A 21,197-nucleotide genomic window follows, 5' to 3' on the forward strand; every position below is an offset into this window, starting at 1 on the left:
CTCATAGGCCCCGAGCCGAAGCGCAGACGCTCATTGGCCGCCCGAGCTGCCACTCGAGAGCAGCAGGGTAGGTGGTGCCCCGTCACGTGCCGGAATCACCTGACTCGCAGCCGCTGAGGGGGGAGGAGGAGTCACGAGGAGGGCGGCCCGGCCGCGCCTCCCGCCCGGACTCCGGCCGTCTGCCCTCCGCCCCGGCCCACTAGCACCGCTGGCCGCACCGCTCCCCTGCCTTCTTCCGGGCTCCCAGAGCACAGCTATGGAGATGCCCTTCCGGAATTTGGAGGAAGAATTGATTGTCCTCATCCTACAACTGTACTTGCCCAACCAATATTTATTGATGCCTGCAGTGCCCTGGGTGCCTACCAAGGGGCACAGAACTGGATCAGACTCGGATCCTGCCTGCCCTCAGGTTACTTGAAGATGAACAGAGAGATCGGACCTCTGTGTAAGTAACCTCGGTATGAAATATTACGTGGGAAGGTCACGGATAAATAATGCTCGGGAGTTGGATGAGAACGCATCTGAGCAGATCTGGGTGGATGGATACGGTTGGGATGTGCAAAGGTATGGGGGAGCCAGCCAGACTAAGGGCAGACCTCAACCAAGGCAGAGTCGTGGGTCACTGTGATAGTTTGTTCTAGCAAGTAGCTGGACCCTGATAGGAAAGCAGATGCAGCCAAGCTAGAACATCTTACCTCCTTCGCAGATAGTGGAAACTGCTGCCACTTTAAACCGAACGGGACTCAGTTTGCCCTCCTTCCCGCCTAGTCAGTCTACTTCTCCAGGAATTCCATCCCCCAGAGATCACTGCCTCTCCTATGACCTCGTTCAGATTAGAGACCAAAGCATTGAATAATGAAAGCAAACAAAAGCAAATCCTTGTCACCAAATACGTCTGAGAAATCTAGAGGAGTTTTTTACCTTTGACAATCAGATCCTCTTAAAGCACAGCCCTATACAATTTTTAAGTACAGGAATGGGGGGGGTGCTCCCAGCCCTCCAAGGAGACTGACTTGATTATGAAGGAAAAATTCGCACATGAGGGCAGGTCTGCGACTTTAGTTTTGTCTGAATCCAGAAGTTAGAGGTAGGATACACCCTTAGAGTGTGGCTCTAACTGCCACCTAAAACCAACTCTGTAGTGTCTAATAGACATGCAGAATGCACTTAAAGTAGTGCGAAGGGAAGAGAGCTCACCACCTCGAAAGGCAGCCAACTCTACTGTGGTAAACCTTTGTTTAAACATTTATCATTCAAGCCAAACTACACTCCCTGAAGCTTATAATAGAAGAAAATAGTCCTCATCTTTTTCATGACTGCACTTCAAATACCAGATTGCAGTATTCATTACCCACTAAGTCTTCCCCATTCCTTGCTAAACATCCTGTTCGTTCAACCATTCTATGGTGCTGTTCAATACAACCGATATACCTGATAAACATGTTCTTTACCTGCACTGTCAAACACGTAGCTGCTAGTCATACGAGGACTGAGCACTCGAAATGTTGCTAGTGTAACTGAGGAACTTAAATTTTTAAGTGCCACTTGTAGCTAGTTCCTTATTGGAGAGCCCTGCCTTATACATTCAGATCCTCTATTGGTCACTCCTTATATGCATTCAAACTTGTCAATATCCACCAAACATCTGACTCCTACAAAGCAATACTAAACGACTTTCAGAATATTTAGTGCCTAGACAATATTTCTATTCGTGCTTTTCAGAATGGAAATTAAGTATCTATAGGGTAGTTCACGTTGATAAACACTGGAACTAACACTTTGTCAGCTATCCTAGTGCCTAAATGTGTGTAAGTGCATTTTTTTAACCTAAATGTAAGACTTGATATTTCAACTTTTTGATTTAGGTCCAGCAGTTTGGGTACTCCAGGTGGTTAATCATTTTAAAGCTTGTTTCAATATAGTCTTCCAACCAGACTTTCCAATTTGTGTCACTTACAGATTTGGCACTACTACCATCTGGTCTGTACATAATCCTTTACAGTTTGCAAGGCACTTTTACAACTATTGTATTTAATTTGATTCTTACAACAACCTTGTGAGGTAGGCAAGATATGAAGTTGATATTTTGTAGCAGGAGCTTAACTGATGGGATCCATTTTCTCTTCAGTCGAGCATCTTGTATATTATATTGTCTTCATCCAAATCCTTGACAGAAATGTTGATGAGGACCTCTAGAGGCTAGGCTGATCCTGAATTCTTAAATAGCAATGACTGGTACAGCAGTTTAAGCAAGTCAGTTTCGCTTAAAAGTGTGATTATCCAACCCACATGTTGCCATTCTGTTCAAAAAGGATAGTACAAAAGACAGTCACAGTCACCTACCTTACTGACACAAATATTAATACTAATCCAATGAGTAAAAAGCACGAGGATTGGCTGCCACAAAAAAAATTTCGGCCTGTGTATACCAAGAAACTGTCATACCAACTAAAGAAGCCAAGCCTCTCTCTCTTCCAAAACCCTCATGGGGCCATGTTTTATTATAATGGTTTGTCACAGGGCCTAACCCACACTGTATTTGATTATATACATGTCTCAATTAAGTCATTCCTCTTTATCACACCCAGCACTTAATCCACTGCTGCCCATGTAGGAGGCAGTCAAATTAGTAAAAAAGACAATCTATTCAGGCAAATGTTCTTCTGGCTCCCCTCCAAAAACAAACTTGTGACTAGAAGAGGCACCAGCCATTGCCACATTCCTGCTAACACGACTGATTTAAATGCCCTTGTAATTGGCTTGGTCATAGTTTCTAACAAGTACCAAGGCTTTTGCTAGTTAAACCAGTTTTCCATGGATCATTTTGTTTTCTATGTATGTTTTGACCAAAAACAAAGATACGTTCTCTAACAACAGGGAGGTCTATCAATAAGGAAAATAAGCGATCAATAAAACAAAACATCTGACTGTAGGTCTACCCAAAGAAAGGAAAAAGGACTAACAAACAAGAATATAGTACTTTACCATTTACAAATCTTTCACATACATTCTCATTTGACCCTCACAACAACCCTGTGAGGTAGGCATCACGGATATTCTTCTCATTAAACAGATGAAGACGGTAAATCTCAGAGCAGTTCACTGATATGCCCAAGGCTCTACAGTTAGTGAGTGATTTGTATTAATATCAGTCTTTGGCCTAAAAATTCAGCACCCAACTTCCCCTCATACTTGCCCCACCTACATCACAGGGATAATAAAATGAATCCAGGGCTAGAAAAATATTTTGAGGGGAAAAAAAGCACTGTATAATTATACCTACAAACTATGATTTTCCACAATATATGGCTCACTCTTCTCATCCCAGCTCATGTGTGAACCCAGAGTTGCATATTGCCTCTGTTCTGTGCTCAGTAAGCAGATACGGCAGAGAGGGGGTACAGTATGATCCTGTTTAAAGTTACATAAATTACAATGAGGGTAACTGCTATTAGGCAAATTGAAAAACAGCACAGAAAGGCCAGTGTGCAACTAGGACCCACTAAAGCTCAGAGCAAACCAATCCAAGATTATCAGACAAGCCATGATTGCATAGAAGGAAAATATGGTGTCAGAGTTCAAACTGGCACTCACACACAGTTTTCTAAGGCAAAGTGGTGGCAAAGAAGAGTTGTTTGTTCCATGTTACACAAACAAGAGCAGAAGATTCATGAGAACCCGTACAAAAGCATCTTGTGTCACACAGATCTCTCCAGCTGCCTATAGGGAATATATACAACAGTGTCACCTTCAAAGAATGACTGTACCTGTGTTCATATCCTGAACTACACCAAGGAATAGCTCCATGCTAAACTGCCTTGGCTAAAATACAACCAGTGCCATCATTCCTAATCAGACTAATAAACAGAATGTCTTTTAAGGTAATGAGTTAGATGGCTGTGTTTAGGTTTTTTCAGGATTTACTTTGGATTCTCCTGCTTTAAGACCCAAAGAAAGTTATATTGAGTTTTTATTGATGATTCTATGTGTTTTTAACAGAATGTGACAAGTGAATTAAACATATTAAAAGAGTTCTATAGCATCTGTTCAAAAAAGATTATATACTATACAAACTATTCAAGTCATACAAAACCATTTTTCATTGTCTTTCAACTGAGAAGAATCCTATTCAGCACGCTTCTCCTCCTGAGGTGGTTCATACTGAGCAAGCTATGGGGCAAAGACAGAGGAATTTAGGTGAATTTTATTCTAAATTGGGTAAAAAATAGTAATAAAATAAGTTAACTATTATATTCAACTTAGTTATTAAGTCAGTAAATTGTATTATCATCAGTTTCTATGACCATCCATTTTAAATCATTCAGTGATTTAAGATCTAATGCAATCAAATCTACTGAATGCCCTTTTCATATAAACCTTTAAAATTACTTTGAAACTAAAATTTCATTCCAGTTCATGACTGCACTGTTCAAATACTTGATATGCAATAAACTATATCTTCCCAAGATTCATTTGCTGATAAGCTTTCTTCCTCTCCACCAAAAGTTCACTGAAGATACCCACTGAAAAGTAGATAGTTACGTGACTTGTCTTAATTTAGACAGCCAATAAACAACTAATGTCTTTGAGTTAAAAGGTTCAAAAGAGTTAACAAGCATTTACACATTGTGGAATCTTGGATAATTCAAAATAACTGCATTTTCTTTTATGCTAACGGTGCTTCCTTGCAAGAACACTAGGCTAACGTTAGGGTTCTGCCAACAACCTGCTGGGTTTGAGGAGCTTATCAGACTTCACTGTGCTTTCTTGTCCTCACCTATAAGGCAGTTCGTGCACTTGTTGCACTTATCTCACCAAGTCGCTGAGAAGATAAAATACATTAGGAGAAATACTTAAGAGTAATGTAAAACATTATGTGATTAAGAATGTGGTAAAACCTCCAAGACTCAGAGTTGACCAATTTGAAGTTTCTGAAAATCCTCACAGGAGTTTGAAAAAAGAAAAAAACTGGCTGGGTGCAGTGGCTCATGCCTATAATCCCAACACTTTGGGAGGCCAACCCAGGAGGAATGCTTGAGCCCAGGAGTTTGAGACCAGCGTGGGCAACACATAGTGGGACCCCATTTCTACAAAAAATGTAAAAATTAGCCAAGCATGGTGGCAAATGCCTGCAGTCCCAGCTACTCGGGAGGCAGAGGTCGGGGGATTGCTTGAGCCTGGTAAGCCAAGGCTGCAGTGAGACGTGACTGCACCACTGCACACCAGCCTGGGTAACAGAGTGATACCCTGTCTCATAAAAAAAAGAAAGAAAAAACTTTAGCACTAGATAAAATTAAGTGCAAACAAATTTACAGAGGGCCACCACATATGGCCTTGCAGACTATGAACTGTACAAATTCTAAGAGGTGCAATTTATAAAGCAGTGGCCCCATACTGGCCTACTTAAAATCAACTGCTTAAGAACCTCAGAACTGTCCATTTACTTATAAACAGTATTAACGAATATTCTTATCTTTTTGTTGATGCAGATTCCTAAGAATTTTTTTTTTTTTTCTGTGACAAGAGTTTTGCTCTTGTTGCCCAGGCTGGAGTGCAGTGGCACCGTCTTGACTCACTGCAACCTCCACCTCCTGGGTTCAAGCAATTCTCCTGCCTCAGCCTCCTGAGTAGCTGGGATTACAAGTGCCTGCCACCACTCCCAGCTAATTTTCATATTTTTAGTAGAGATGGTGTTTCGCCATTTTGGCCAGGCTGGTCTCAAACTCCTGACCTCAGATGATCTGCCCACCTCGGCCTTCCAAAGTGCTGGGATTATAGGCATGAGCCACCATGCCTGGCCAGAACCTCTTCTTGATCACACTTTGCTTGTCCTACTTTCAGCTTGTATTGCGGTTTTCTAGACAGGGCTTAAGTTTGGCCTTACATTATAATTAATTTGAATTGATATTCACCCACCTCTCCATTTTAGTGAGGTTTTCATTATGTAATTATTAAAGGTAAAATTATTTTAATATGAATTCTTTCTAAAAATTTACCTTTGCTTTCAGTTTTTTATTTTCTTCTACAATAGCTTCGTATTTCTCTTTCATTTCAGCCAGTTCTAGGCGAAGCAGCTCTATTTCTGGATTTTCTGGGGTAGCAGCTCCTAAGTGATGCTTTAAAAAACTATTATCAATGTTAAGAACTTACTTCTTAGGCTTGAATCAAACTAATAAAATAGCACAGAGTAGTATCAATATCCCTGACCAGAGTCACCCACTTTACCACCAATATCTACCCAGAGATCACCATCCAAAAACTCAAGTGAAAATAACTTTCTCAATATTCAGAAGTATTTTAAAGGTTTTTTTCTTTTACCGCCACCCCGAGTCAGAGTCTTGCTCTGTTGCCCAGAGCCAGAATACAATGGCGCAATCTCAGCTCACCTGCAACCTCTTCCTCCTGGGTTCAAACAGTTTTCCTGCCTCAGCCTCCCGAGTGGCTGGGATTATGGGCGCATGCCACCATGCATAGCTAATTTTTGTATTTCTTTTTTTGTTTTTCGCCCCCTCAACCCAGCTTTTCCCGACTCCGGGAAGAACCGGAAAGAGAAGGCCAATTTTTGTATTTCTAGTACAGAAGGGGTTTTACACGTTGGCCAGGCTGGTCTCAAACTCCTGGCCTCCTGATCCACCCTCCTCGGCCTCCCAAAGTGCTGGAATTACAAGTGTGAGCCACCGCACCCAGCCTAAAGGTTATTAACTATCTAAAAAAATTAAGAGTTTCAAAATAAAGCCTGTTTCTGACTTGAAAGATGAAAGGATACTCCAAAGCACTGTTAGGTTTCTCTGGTTCTTCATATAAGGCTACCAACACTGCAAATTAAAAAGCAGAAAAAGCAACAAATGAAGTCTTAAATTTGAATGGCTGAAATTATATTCCATTACCCAGTAAATATTAGGTGCCAGCTATATGCTGAGCACATTGCAAAGACTATACAATGCTGAAGAAGACAGACAAGGTCCCTGTTCTCAACAAATTTACATTCAAGTGTAAAAGATACACAGGAACTAGACAGAGGGTATCAAGCAGGAATACTGGATAGTGGATTACGGTGGCACACTGGAAGAACACCTAACTAAGCCTAGGACATCAGGGAATGCTTCCTAAAGGAGGGCAAAGACCTAATACCTAGGGGTTGAGTGTTTCGGATAAAATGGGAAGGTCCAGGAGCAGGAAACAATGTATTGAGGAACTGAAAAGTATGGCTGGATTTGTGAGTAATGTGGCAGGAAAGGAAACTGGTAAGGTGGTCATGGCCACATTGCGGAGGGTCATGCAAATTTGGTTGGCATATAATTAAACAGTTTCAAGAAAGGGAGTGACAGGACCCACTCTTAACTGCTATATGGACCAGTTGGAGTGGGACAAGGACAAAGGCAGGAAGAACAGTTAAAAGGCTGATGTGGTAATCCAGTTTAAAAAGACAGCAACCTGCAGTAAAGTGATTGGAGGGATAGAACAGTGAGAAGAAAGAAATTCGAGAATTCAGGAAAGAATCAACAGGACTATGGTAATTACAGAAGAAGCTCTGAATTCAAAAACGGTCTTCAAGAATGAAGTTTGTTTTGCTAAATAACCACCAACCAAAAACTTTACCGGTAGTCAACATGTTCAAATCAACACTAAAATAAGATATACTTGAGTGGTTTCATATCCAATTGCTCATATGAGCACTGCCTTGCTCTTCATCTATGGAACAAATTCCTCCTAGAATTTACTAGATAAAAATCTCTAAATCGGTGGTTAGACTTTTTGTGCATGGAACCCTTTGAAAAATCTAATAAAAGCAAGAAAAGTAACCACACACAAAAAATTGATAGATATCTAGCCCCCAAGTCCTGTTATAAAACAACTTACATACTTCCCCCTTTCGTTCTTTCAGAGTTTTTATAACTTAACAAAATAATATACAGTATGAAAAAAATCAAATAACTATTTTTAACAATTTACACTGAGTTCAGATGGTTACCTTTCATCTAAATACACTTAAGAGCACTGTTTTTTGAGAAGGGGAGCACTACACACTGGGGTCTGTTGGGGGGAAATAGAGGAGGGACAGTGGGGGGTGGGGAGTTCGGGAGAGAGCATGGGGAGAAACGCCAGATATAGGTGATGGGGAGGAAGGCAGCAAATCACACTGCCACGTGTGTACCTATGCAACAATCTTGCATGTTCTTCACATGTACCCCAAAACCTAAAATGCAATTTAAAAAGAGAAATTCATGTATTTATACCACCACTACCCTCTCCTCTGATCTCTTAATATTTCACAGAACTCTTTATTCTTTTTTTTTTTTTTTTTTTTTTTTTTTTTGAGACGGAGTTTCGCTTTTGTTACCCAGGCTGGAGTGCAATGGCGCGATCTCGGCTCACCGCAACCTCCGTCTCCCGGGTTCAGGCAATTCTCCTGCCTCAGCCTCCTGAGTAGCTGGGATTACAGGCACGTGCCACCATGCCCAGCTAATTTTTTGTATTTTTAGTAGAGACGGGGTTTCACCATGTTGACCAGGATGGTCTCGATCTCTTGACCTCGTGATCCACCCGCCTCAGCCTCCCAAAGTGCTGGGATTACAGGCTTGAGCCACCGCGCCCGGCAGAACTCTTTATTCTTTATTACCTTTTTCTTTAAATTATATGCTCAAACTTCTGCTGCTCCTTCCATTAATTTCCACTTATCCCTACTAAATCCTTTTTTTTTTTTTTTTTTTTTTAAAGACAGAGTTTCACTCTTGTGCCCAGCATGGAGTTTATGGTGCAACCTCGGCTCACTGCAACCTCTGCCTCCTGGGTTCAAGCGATACTCCTGCCTCAGCCTCCTGAGTAGCTGGAATTACAGGCATGCACTAACACGCCCAGCTAGTTTTGTATTTTTAGTAGAGACAGGGTTTCTCCATGTTGGTCAGGCTGGTCTCAAATTCCAACCTCAGGTGATCCGCATGCCTCGGCCTCCCAAAGTGCTGGGATTACAGGCGAAAGCCACCGCGTCCAGCCAAATCCTAATTTTATGAGACATGAATATTAATACCCCCTCCTCCTCTTATTCCCCCACCCCATTTCCTTCGGCTTCTAATTTCTGTCACTGGTACTTACAACTTTGATAATTGCAGAACATAATGTAAATGCTAAGTTTGCTGTGCTTTTCACTCCCTTTTAATCAGATCCTCCCACCTCAGACCCCCAAGTAGATAAGAACTCTATACCCAATCATGCTCCCCTTTTGCCTTCACACCCATTTTTTTTTTTTTGGGACGGAGTTTCCCTCTTGTTACCCAGGCTGGAGTGCAATGGCGCGATCTCGGCTCACCGCAACCTCCGCCTCCTGGGTTCAGGCAATTCTCCTGCCTCAGCTTCCTGAGTAGCTGGGATTACAGGCACACGCCACCATGCCCAGCTAATGTTTTGTATTTTTAGTAGAGATGGGGTTTCACCGTGTTGACCAGGATGGTCTCGATCTCTTGACCTTGTGATCCACCCGCCTCGGCCTCCCAAAGCACACCCAGGATTTTTAGAGGTTGATATAGTGCTCAAAATAGCTAAAATGCTTCAGCTTCCAAATGATTTCTCATCTTTATCTTTAGCCATCTTTTCATAGTGTTTTATGTTATAAAGTTTTAAATCCTCTTAGAAATAAGCTGTAAAAAATATAGGCCAGACATGATGGCTCATGCCTGAAATCCCAACACTTTGAGAGGCCAAGGCAGGATTGCTTGAGCCCAGGAGTTTGAGATCAACCTGGACAACACCGGAACTCTACCAAAAAAAAAGAAAATTAAAAATTAGCCAGGCATGGTGGTTCATAACTATAGTCCCAGCTACTTGGGGGCCTGAGATGGGAGGATTGCTTGAACCTGGGGGCTTGAGACTGCAGTAAGCTGTGACTGTGCCACAACACTCCAATATGGGGGCCAGAGACCTTGTCTCGAAAAATACATATATATGTAAATTAAATTTGTGAGGCTGGGCACAGTGGGTCATGCCTGTAATATCAACACTTGGAGGGGCCAAGGTAGGAGGATCACTTGAGGCCAGGCATTCCTGGGTGACAGACTAAGACTCTCTTAAAAAAAAATAAAAACAAATAGAACTGTGTAAAGCACCTATGTTTGAAGCTGAAAGTCAAATTTTTAATAAATCACATCAATACTGTGTTGTCTGATGTTACTTAGGAGCCTGGAAATCTAAGGAGATTGAGAGGTTAAATTCCAGTGGAGTCCGGGTGAGGTGGCCCACACCTGTAATCCCAGCACTTTGGGAGGCTGAGGTAGGCGGATCACCTAAGGCCAGAAGTTCAAGATCAGCCTAGCTCACATGGTGAAAACCCGTTTCTACTAAAAATACCAAAAATTAGCTGGGCATGGTGACACATGCCTGTAATCCCAGCTCCTTGGGAGGCTGAGGCAGGAGAATTGCTTGAACCCAGAGGCTGCAGTGAGCTGAGGTCATGCCACTGCACTCCAGCCTGGGCAACATCTTCTGTGTAATCAGTTACCTCCTACAACTGTCATTTTTCTGCCTTTCACCATTCAGTCTTTCACTTGCTCCATCCAACCACTCTGGCCTCCTTATACTTCCTGGAACTCTTGACATACATTGTTTAAGTTTTTGCTCAAAAGTTACTAAAGAAAGCGCCCCCCCCCCACCACTCTATAAAAGTGACACACACATCACCACCTGTCACTTTTTTTTTTTTTTTTTGAGACAACGTCTTACTCAGTTGCCCAGTGGCACAATCACAACTCACTGCAGCCTTGAAGTCCTGGGCTCAGGTGATTCTCTCACCTCAGCCTCCAGAGTAGCTAGACTACAGACAAGCACCATGTCAAGCAATTTTTTTTTTTTTTTTTTTTTTTTAAAGAGACGGGGTTTTGCCATGTTGCCCAGGCTGGTCTTAAACTCCTGGGCTCAAGAGATCCACCCACCTCAGCCTCCCAAGGCGCTGAGATTACAGGCATGAGGAATGCCTGGCCTCACTTGTTCCTCTTTATCCCCCTAACTCTGCTATATTTTTATCTGTAACACCACTGGCTGACACTACAATTTATGTATTTGTCTCCCTCCACTAGGATATAAGCTTATGAAAGCAGAGACTTTTATCTTCCCCTGCTGTATCTCCAGTGGGCAGAACAAAGGCCTGAGTAAAATTATTAAATACATGAACTTTGGAGTTTTTAGAGGGAATGACATTCAAAGCATCTGTGACACTTCCAGAGACAACGCTGCACAGTGCTTTCACAGAGCAGTCCCTTAATATTTGTTGAAGTTTATTTGCAAAGAGGTAACCTATTATCTGAATCTGAAATAGGTAGCAATTCAAAATTACTAGCCCATGGGAATTAAAAGCCTGCCTTCTGCTAAGACCCAGGAGTTATGCTCCTAGAATTTTCCCCTAAACTTTGCTTCTGTCCAAAGAGCAGTTCCAATTTATTTCCCACGCTTCCCAAACTTCCTAGTTTCTATGACCTAGGTCCTCATCCCTGCCAACAATTCCATTCTACACCCTTGAAAATCCCAGAGTTGAGTGACACGTAGCAGGCATTCAAATTACTGCTAAGCTAATGAAGTAAACTGTACCCTACCCCTCGGAATCCTGTTTCCAACACTTTACTCATCTACTTACTTAGATCTTGAAGCAACGAAGGAAGAGGTAATATTAACAGTAAGGTTTCATTTTTAAAAAGTGAAAACAATGTAACCATTTTGATGCGCCCTCGAGCTCTTTAAACTGTAATTCTACTTTATGAAATACACACAAAATAAGAATTGACACAGACTAAGGTATGGGAGTTGAAAAGCCACAGCCAAATTAGCTATGAATCGCCTATTTTGGGGATTAGGTTCACTCAGCTACTTCATAGCCCACTTTCAAATTCGGTCATTTTTCCAGTTGCTCTTTGTTGGAGGGAAAATGTTTCTTAACAAGATTATGAGGACTCCACAAAAACCGTAAGGTGGGAGGAATTGGGATCTGAAGGTCTTTGGCAAGCACGTCCACTGCGGCTGCTCGAGGCAAAGCAACGGAAGTTGGAGAGTTTGCAACAGCTGCAAGAGTTTCACTCCCGGTGCGGAGAAGGGTAGCGTAGCTAGGCTACCCCATCCAGGCGGCGTCCAGCAGCCAGGGCCCTGCCGAACCCCGAAGCCCACCTCGCTGGACCCAGGACGGCTCCCACCTGTTTCCCCTCCTTCCCCACGCTACGGCCCGCTGGGGAACGAGGCAGCGCCAGGGAGCAAGATGAGGGCACAAGGTACCCTCTCCTAGCCCAGGCTCACCCTTGGTCAGCGTGTCCAGCACCCCAGACTTCTCCAAGTACCTCCGGAACTGCTCACGCTTCGAGTCGGCGGCCTGAGGAGACACCGGGGGTCAGTGGCCAGAGCCTGGGGGCCGAGCAGGAAGAAGGCGCTGGGAGTCCGGCAACCCCGCTACCTCCGGCCCACCCTGCGCCCAAACCTGCGCGCGCGACCCCACTCCCACCCAGAGCCGACTAGCGGCTTGCTACCGCCCGCATGCCCCCAGCCACGCCGCGCCCCCCTCACTTTGTAATGGGCCATAGTGACAGCGGCAGCGGCGTAGCTGGCGCCGGAGACCGCGACTGGCGGGCTGGGAGCCGCACTGCTCATGCGCGGAAGGGGGCGCGCGCCTGCGCACTTGCGAACCACGGGCCGGGATCGCCGGGGTGTGGCCTGTTTTCATGGCTACCAGGACGCTCTGCATCCTCCGTAGCAGGCTGAGCCAAGGGAGGCTGCGTATGCCCGCCCCTCTGGCTGTTGGAGCCGCAACTCTTCCTCTTCCGGTCGCCGTAGCTTTTCGTTTTCCTTGCAAAAGGCGAGATTTTTGTAGCTCTGTCCAGGTGGTCGGCCTGGCGTCCGGAGGCGGTGCCCGGGAGCATTGGGACTATTGCGGGAGGAAGGATATCCGCACGGTGGTAGCGAACGCGTCTTTCTCATCTGGGATCTCTGAAGTTGTGGTGACCCATAGGTGCTGGGCTTCTTGGCTCTCGTCCTGAGAAAGTGCTCACAACTTTGCAGTAGCTGAGGAGGGTGTTTAGAATCGTATATTTTGGCCTCAGCTTTTATCTTTAGAGTCACCTTGAGTTGTGGCTGACTTCATGCGGGCCTCTGAGCAGTAACGAGCTGACAGTAGTTTTTGAGCGTTTACTGTGTGCCAGGCACTGTAGAAAACACAGGTATTTTAAATTTTAATTCTCACAACACCCCTGTAGTGTGGATACTGTTAATAAAGTGGAGAGGTTAGATGTCCAGTGAGTAGAGCCGAGTCCAATCCGGGCAGTGAATCACGATGCTATCAACTGGTGAAAGAAAGCCACGGATCTTTTAAAGATTTTATTTACTAGGTAGCAACATGTGATTATACTCAAGATACATCAGGATCCAATCTAGAAGGAAACTACGTGATTGTGTTCTAGGGGCAAACAAAATTAACCCAGTGTTCAAAAATACAAGGATTCATAACTAAAAGGTGGAATTATATAGATCAAGAGCCATTTCCTAAGGCTGTGGTCTCTTCAAAGAGAAAACCTGATCAAACCATTTAGCCTCAATTCTGAACATAAGATTTTCCCAAAATCAGTTACACACATTCGAAAAGACATCATTAAAAAATCCGGATTTGGCAGCTTTATGTCTGAATTTAGAAGTGTTTCTTCACAATCTAAAATCAGCTGTTTTTCCATTGCTGAAATGAGTTTGCGGTTGTCTCTCTTAACAGCTGGTCTTTAGAGCGGCCCCTATCTATTTTGTCTGTGCCCCGCCACCACTAGGCTACTTCTCTGATAATATATAAAATGTCTAAAAGCCAACCGCTGTTCAGATCTGAAGATCTGTGGGAACCCGCCTACTAATGAGATTGTTCCTTAGGGACACTACGTGATTTGGAGGACAAACACTAGGATTATTACAGGTTCTGACCAACCCTGGCTCAAAGGACAGCTCTCCCAAAGAATCGGCAATATTTGGAATGTCAATTGATTGAGACCCTCCTTGTGAAGGAGAAAGGGTTCTGACTGTGCCCTCTCTGAACTGGCCTTTGAAGTTACCTTTAGGAGGTGACCCCCAGTTTTCATCTGTAGAGAAAGCCCATGTAGCCCTAAGCCACCGTGGTTTCCAGTCGCAGTTAGCTGGCAAGGAAAAAGCTGTTTGGGGTGACTGCCTCCTGTAGTTCTCTCCATCCATAGCAACACCTGGAATAGAACAGTGACCTCTAGAGTGGTGGTTCTTTTTGCTGTCTTTGCCTTTGGTTTCTCTTTTTTCCCTTAACTGGTTACCATTAACTTCTTTTCCAAATATTTTATGAGTGTCTTTGTTATTATTTGAACTGATGTGTTGAAAATGACTACAGCTAGTACTAAGTGTGCAAATCTCATTAGAAAGTATAGTTTCCTGTTCATCCAAAATGCATTTCTCATGATTTACACTGTGATTGTCAGGATTTGGCTGAAACACAGAAGATGAATTTAAATGAGGGTACACTGCAGTGTGTGTTTGCTTTTCCACTAACAGATTATAATCAGGGGCAGAAGGGAGTCGCTTCGGTGAATTTGCAGACGTGCTCTGATATTTGGCTACATTTTCTTTTGCTTTGTTTGCATAGAATTCATTATATTCCTTCTTCAACTTGTATTTTCTCGAAAGCCCTCTTTTAATCTTTTTAAAACCTAGGTGGAAAATTTCTAGAATGTTTAAGAAAAGTGAAATGGTGGCTATAGATTGCATAAATAATAGGAATATTGTCTTTTCTGTTGGTCTTGAGACAAAACAATCGATTATATTTGGACACGGGTGGCCATGGCACTTAAATAGAGGCTCTAAGTGAAATCCATATAAAAGGTACTGTCCAATCATGAACCCAACCTCAACCACAGAGCGAGTGAAAATGTGTATCACATAAGTGCAAAGCAAGGTTCCTCTGAGCGGAGCTTTATTTAGTTTCCTTTTCTCCAACTGACAAAGCTCTTGCTCCAGTCTCCTCCGATCCCTAGGCATTTCAAACTCCACCTCCTCCAATTCTACTCTTAACTGAGCTTTCATCCTTTGCCTCTCTTTCTCTAGAACTCTCAGTCGGTACAATGCATGGCCCATGTAGACCAGGGATGGTGAAGACACAAGTATCACCTGCAGAACCCAGTATCTAATGAGGGAAATAGGAAAGGCCTGGTCGTAGCACACATTTCTGCAGCCTGGTTGTTCTGTATTGCAGATGAAGCCAGACTGCTCATCATTCCAGACATCTTCAGCTGCTACACCCAGAACAAGCATTCGAAAGATGAACAGGATGGTGAGCCAGATCTTTCCAATCATGGTGGAGTGGATGTGAACTTCTTCCAGAGTATCTCCAAGGAGATTCCAGTCCCCCATGTTTATTTAGTTAGCCATTGTAGCTCTGATCCCCATCAAATAAGAGGCAGATAAATTCTTCCATTCTGAAGGGAGCACTATTTCTTAAAGCAAACCTATGGTGAAAATATAACAATGCATCACTTTTTCCATATGCTGGTTGCTTTGCTTCTTCCCTAGATAGCAGTAGGGTTTTTTGTTTGTTTGTTGAGATAGAGTCTCCCTGTGTTGCCTAGGCTGGAGTACAGTGTTGCAACCACAGCTCACTGCGGCTCGACCTTCCAGGCTGAAGCGATCCTCCCACCTCAGCCTCTCGAATAGCTGGGACTACAGGTGTGTGCCACTACAACCAGATAATTTTTTTTATTTTTTGTAGAGACAGGGTCATACTATATTGCTGCTGCTAGTCTTAAACTCCTAGACTCAAGTGATCCTCCTGCCTTGACCTTGTGATCCGCCCGCCTCAGCCGCCCAAAGTGTGGGCATTACAGGTATGGGCCGCCACACCTGGCCAAAGTGTTAATCTGTTAACAGTAATATATTTAGATGTCAGGAATTTAAAATGACTTATATTTAGACATCATAATACAATGAAAAAAAATGATACCTGGAGGAGGAGTGTATATATTCTCTATTAAGAATATAGGCCGAGGCTGGGCACAGTGGCTCACACCTGAAATCCCAGCACTTTGGGAGGCCGAGGGGGGTGGATCACGAGGTCAAGAGAACAAGACCATCCTGGCCAACATGGTGAAACCTCATCTCTACTAAAAGTACAAAAATTAGCTGGACGTGGTGGTGTTCGCCTGTACTCCCAGCTACTCAGGAGGCTGAGGCAGGAGAATCGCTTGAACCCAGGAGGCAGAGGTTACAGTGAGCTGAGATTGCGCCACTGCACTCCAGGCTGGCAACAGAGCAAGACTGTACCCCCCAGAAAGAATATAATTTTAAGCCGTGCACATTGGCTCACTCCTGTAATCCCGGCACTTTGGGAGGCAGAGGTGGACAGATCATTTGAGATCAGGAGTTCGAGACCAGCCTGACCAATGTGGTGAAACCACACCGCTACTAAAAATACAAAAATTAGCTAGGAGTGGTGGTGGGTGCCTGTAGTCCCAGCTACTCAGGAGGCTGAGGCAGGAGAATCACTTGAACCTGGGAGGCAGAGGTTGCGGTGAGCCGAGATCACATCACTGCACTCCAGACTGGGCAACAGAGCAAGATACTGTCTCAAAAAAAAAAAAAATTTAAATAATTTTTATAATATTATAGCTTACAATTATATATACATGTGTATATATAATTGTAAGCTATGTACATTGGCTCATGCCTATAATCCCAGCACTTTGAGCCAATGTACAGATCATCTGAGGTCAGTAGTTCAAGACCAGCCTGGCCAACGTGGTGAAACCTCGTCTCTACTAAAAATACAAAAATTAGCCAGATGTGGTGGCAGGTGCCTGTAATCCCAGCTACTCTCAAGGCTGAGGCAGGAGAATCACTTGAACCTGGGAGGCAGAGGTTGCAGTGAGCAGAGATTGTGCCACTGCACTCCAGCCTAGGCAAAAGAACAAGACCCAATCTCAAAAAATGTATATATGTATACATATATATGTGTATATATATAAGTATACGTATACATATATACACACATACATATATGTACACACACACACATATATATATATATAATTGCAGGCTGAGCACAGTGGCTCATGCCTGTGATCCTAGCATTTTGGGAGGGTGAGGTGAGAGAATTGCTTGAGGCTAAGAGTTCAAGATCTACCTGGTCAATATTAGTGAGATCCCATCTCTTTAAAGAAAAATTAAAATTAAAAAAATATGTATAATTGTAGGATTCCTTATCAGAGAGAAGTCATCTTACTTAGCTGAAGTTTATTATTATTGTGGTTGTTTTGAGGCTTGTTTTGTTTTGTTTTGGTTTTTGAGACGGAGTCTTGCCCTATCGCTTAGGCTGCAGTGCAGTGGCACAATCTTGGCTCACTGCAACCTCTACCTGCTGGGTTCAAGCAGTTTCCTGCCTCAGCCTCCCTGGTAGCTGGGGTTACAGGCGTGTGCCATCACACCTAGTTAATTTTTGTATTTTTAATAGAGATGAGGTTTCACCACGTTGGCCAGGCTGGTCTCCAACTCCTTACCTCAGTTGATCCACCTGTCTCAGCCTCCCAAAGTGCTGGGATTATGGGCACAAGCCACGCCTGGCCTATTGGTTTTTAACTGAGAACTTTTGGAAAGGTTTCTAAAACTACTGACTTGATCTTAATCTTATTCATTAAGATTATTTGATATAAAAGTTATAAGCAAAGTCAATGATTTTTTTTTTTTTTTTTTCAGATAGAGTCTCACTCTGTCCCCCAGGCTGGAATGCAGTGGTGCAATGTTGGCTCACTGCAACTTCCACCTCCCAGGTTCAAGCAATTCTCCTGCCTCAGCCTCCCCAGTAGCTGGGATTACAGGCATGGCCACCACGCCCGGCTAATTTTTGTATTTTTTGTAGAGAAGGGGTTTCACCATGTTGGCCAGGTTGGTCTCGATCTCCTGACCTCATGATCCACCTGCCTCCCAAAGTGCAGGGATTACAGATGTGAGCCACGGTGCCTGACCAAAAAGTGAGTGATTTTTAAATCTCATTTATACACACAGGAAAATGAATATGCTTCATTTGATAATTCAGTAAGATACAGCATTTAATGAAACCAGAGGAAATAGATCTGGCTCTCATAGGAATTTAGATTAGTTTTTTCATCCAAATTGAAATGAATTTTGTTTTTTCCTGCAGTTGGTGAGCATTTTCAGAAATTCATCTCAGTAATATCTATGAATATGTATAAAGTTCTTATGCTTTGCTACGACAAATTTTTATAATTTTTTTTTTTTAAGACAGAGTCTCACTCTGTTGCCCAGACTGGAGTGCAGTGGTAGAATCTTGACTGGCTGCAACCTCTGCCTCCCAGGTTCAAGTAATTCTCTTGCCTCAGCCTCCTGAGTAGCTGGGACTACAGGCACGCGCCACCATGCTCGGCTAATTTTTGTATTGTTAGTAGAGACAGGCTTCACCACGTTGGCCAGGCTGGTCTTGAACTCCTGACCTCAGGGGATCCACCCGCCTCGGCCTCCCAAAGTGCTGGGATTACAGGCATGAGCCACTATGCCCAACCTGGAGTTCATTTTAACAAGACAACAATTTACAAAATTTGGGCTGCAAGTGGTGTCTCATGCCTGTAATCCCAGCACTTTGGGAGGATGAGGGGGGTGGATCACCTGAGGTCAGGAGTTCAAGACAAGTCTGGTCAACATAGTGAAACCCCATCTCTACTAAAAATACAAAAATTAGCCAGGTGTGGTGGTGGACACCTGTAGTCCCAGCTACTCAGGAGGCCAAGACAGAAGAATAGCTTGAACACAGGAGATGGAGGTTGCAGTGAGCCAAGATTTCGCCTTTGTACTCCAGCCTGGGTGACAGAGCAAGACTCTTATCTTGAATAATATAATAATGGCATACTCTGACCTAGCAACCCAAAGCACTTTAAAATGTAAGCAAGTTAAGTATCATTTATGGTTCATAAATAATAATAATAATACATGTAAGCAGATGTAATTCATGTTGTCGTAAGCTAAAAACATAATTATCAATACAAGAAAAACTGGTTAAATAATGGAATACATCCACAATGTGATACTGTGCAACCAGTAGAAGTGATAAACATACACAAAAAGACATTTGATACTTCATTTCAGTGAAATTGATGTTATAAAATAGAATAATATGGCCCCATGAGTATAAATTTAGTTATATTTACAGATGTATACAAAATAGTCTAGAAGGATATTCATGAAAATATTAACTGTGATTAGCTCTGTATGTTGGGATTACAAATTCCTTAATGTGTTGTAATTGTATGTATTTTAATTTTTTACTATGAACATTTTACTTTTACAATTATAAAAAGAAATAAAAGATTTTTTTCGTAAAGGATAACACCATAGTATTTCCTGAAAGGAGCAGTATTATTTAGCTACAAATTATAGCTTTCATAGCAAATGACATAAAAACTAGTATACATAGATAAAGTACCATAGAATTCAAAAGCAAAAGATAAAAACATTTCAAACAACTCTTAATAAGCTAAAACAGAGAGATTAACACAAACCTTTCTTAGTTTAGGTAAATCTGAGAAGCAAACCATGTTTAGAAGTTACAGCATGGCCATCTTCAATTTATTTTCTGAGTTTGTTCCTTTGCAGGTATAGAGCAGATTCAGTTCAGTTCAGTGTAGTGAGGTAATCATCCACCAACTAAAATCCATTTCCCTTTCTGCTCCTCCTTGCTTCTGAAACAGCACTGTCCAATAGAACTTTCTGCAACAATGGAAATATTCTATCTGTGCTATCCAATCAGGTAGCCAATGGCCACATGTAGCTATTGAACACTTGAAATACTGTTTGTGTATCACAGCAATTGAAGTTTTAATTTTAAATAATTTTAATAAAAATTTAAAGAGCTACACTTACCTAGTGGCCGCTTTATTGCACAGCACAAAGAATGCTTCTAATATTCCTAATAACACACTGTAGTCTAGATGACTAAAGTCATAAGCCCCAAATTAAGCTGAGTGAATGATTCCTCTATATTGCAGAGATGTCAAATTTAAAATGACAGGAGGTATTTGTGTACTGTTTGTACTGTGACTTTTGCCATTGGGGAAATCCAATAAACTGTCATTGTTTTTGTGTAATAAACCATGTTTCTAGAACTAAAAAAGTCTTTCTTATTAGATAATAGCTTCTTGGTCATCTGCCTTAATAAATGGGTCATGTCCGATTTCATAGATAAATCCTGATTCTCATGTTCTGTTATTAACAATTACATTGTATTTTAGGTCATTAAAGCTCTCTTCAGAGCTAGTGATCTGGCGGGTATGTGTTATCTGAATTACATATTATGTGTAACACATAAATTATCAATAAACTTGAAAATTGCTCAACCTTGTAGTCAGAGAATACACATTTAAGTGAAATATTACTTTTTAACTATCAAAATGCAAAAATTTTAAGATTTATAATAACTTCTTTTGGCAAAGTAGGGAGACACCATTCCTGTCATATCCTGTAGGTAATAATATAAATGGATACAGCTATTTAAAAGGCAGTTGAAGCCTATCAAAATTAGTCTAGCATTTCTGCTTGTGGATACTTGAAACATTCATTCAACATACACACTCAGAGACACACTGCATGTGCTAGGATGTTCACATAGCACTGTTGGTAATTATACAAAATCAGCAATAATTTGAGTGTTCAACAGAGGAATGGTTAACTGTGGTACATCTATATTATTCAGAGAATAAAGAGCACTATGAACTAATAAAGGTCCCTAGGTAATGTTGTAAAGCAGGATTTTACCCTGTTAAAATCTATATTTGATTAAAAAAATCTAATTAAAAATATTCTGACTGGGCGTGGAGGATCACATCTATAATCCTAGCACTTTGGGAGGCCGAAACAACGTGGATCACCTGAAGTCAGGAGTTCAAGACCAGCCTGGCCAACATGGTGAAACCTGTCTCTATTAAAAATACCAAAAATTAGCTGGGCTTGGTGGCACATGCCTGTAATCCCAGCTACCCTGGAGGCGAAGGCAGAAGAATCACTTGAACCTAGGAGGCAGAGGTTGCAGTGAGCCAAGATAGCACCACTGCACTCCAGGCTGGGTGACAGAGCGAGATCCTGTCTCAAGAAAAAAAAAAATATATATATATATATACTTTTATATTTATATATACATGTTTATATATATAATTTTATATATATGTTTTTATATATAC

The 21,197-nt window shown here is 42.3% G+C and overlaps 2 protein-coding genes and 1 long non-coding RNA gene across 3 annotated transcripts; 1 reads left to right on the top strand and 2 right to left on the bottom strand.

Moving 5' to 3' along the window:
* Positions 1 to 89: 89 nt before the first annotated feature.
* On the top strand, positions 90 to 15,505 carry LOC116529325. The gene is made up of 2 exons (XR_004259460.1): positions 90 to 445; positions 15,215 to 15,505. It is a non-coding gene; the product is annotated as an uncharacterized LOC116529325 (long non-coding RNA).
* On the bottom strand, positions 1,731 to 12,659 carry MYCBP (MYC binding protein). The gene is made up of 5 exons (XM_032247033.1): positions 12,535 to 12,659; positions 12,271 to 12,343; positions 6,767 to 6,815; positions 5,997 to 6,126; positions 1,731 to 4,170 (listed from the first exon to the last, which is right to left on the bottom strand). Exons 1-5 carry the CDS (start codon positions 12,616 to 12,618, stop codon positions 4,126 to 4,128), a joined length of 381 nt encoding a protein of 126 aa, XP_032102924.1. The 5' UTR covers positions 12,619 to 12,659; the 3' UTR covers positions 1,731 to 4,125.
* Positions 13,327 to 20,865, bottom strand: GJA9 (gap junction protein alpha 9). The gene is made up of 2 exons (XM_032247032.1): positions 19,524 to 20,865; positions 13,327 to 15,467 (listed from the first exon to the last, which is right to left on the bottom strand). The coding sequence occupies exon 2, from the start codon at positions 15,370 to 15,372 to the stop codon at positions 13,825 to 13,827; it is 1,548 nt and encodes a 515-aa protein (XP_032102923.1). The 5' UTR covers positions 15,373 to 15,467; positions 19,524 to 20,865; the 3' UTR covers positions 13,327 to 13,824.
* Between the last annotated feature and the right edge of the window lie 332 nt (positions 20,866 to 21,197).

The sequence above is a fragment of the Sapajus apella genome, unplaced genomic scaffold, assembly GCF_009761245.1.
Source record: "Sapajus apella isolate SASKATOON/1434 unplaced genomic scaffold, GSC_monkey_1.0 scaffold62, whole genome shotgun sequence".
Classification (NCBI taxonomy): Eukaryota; Metazoa; Chordata; class Mammalia; order Primates; family Cebidae; genus Sapajus; species Sapajus apella.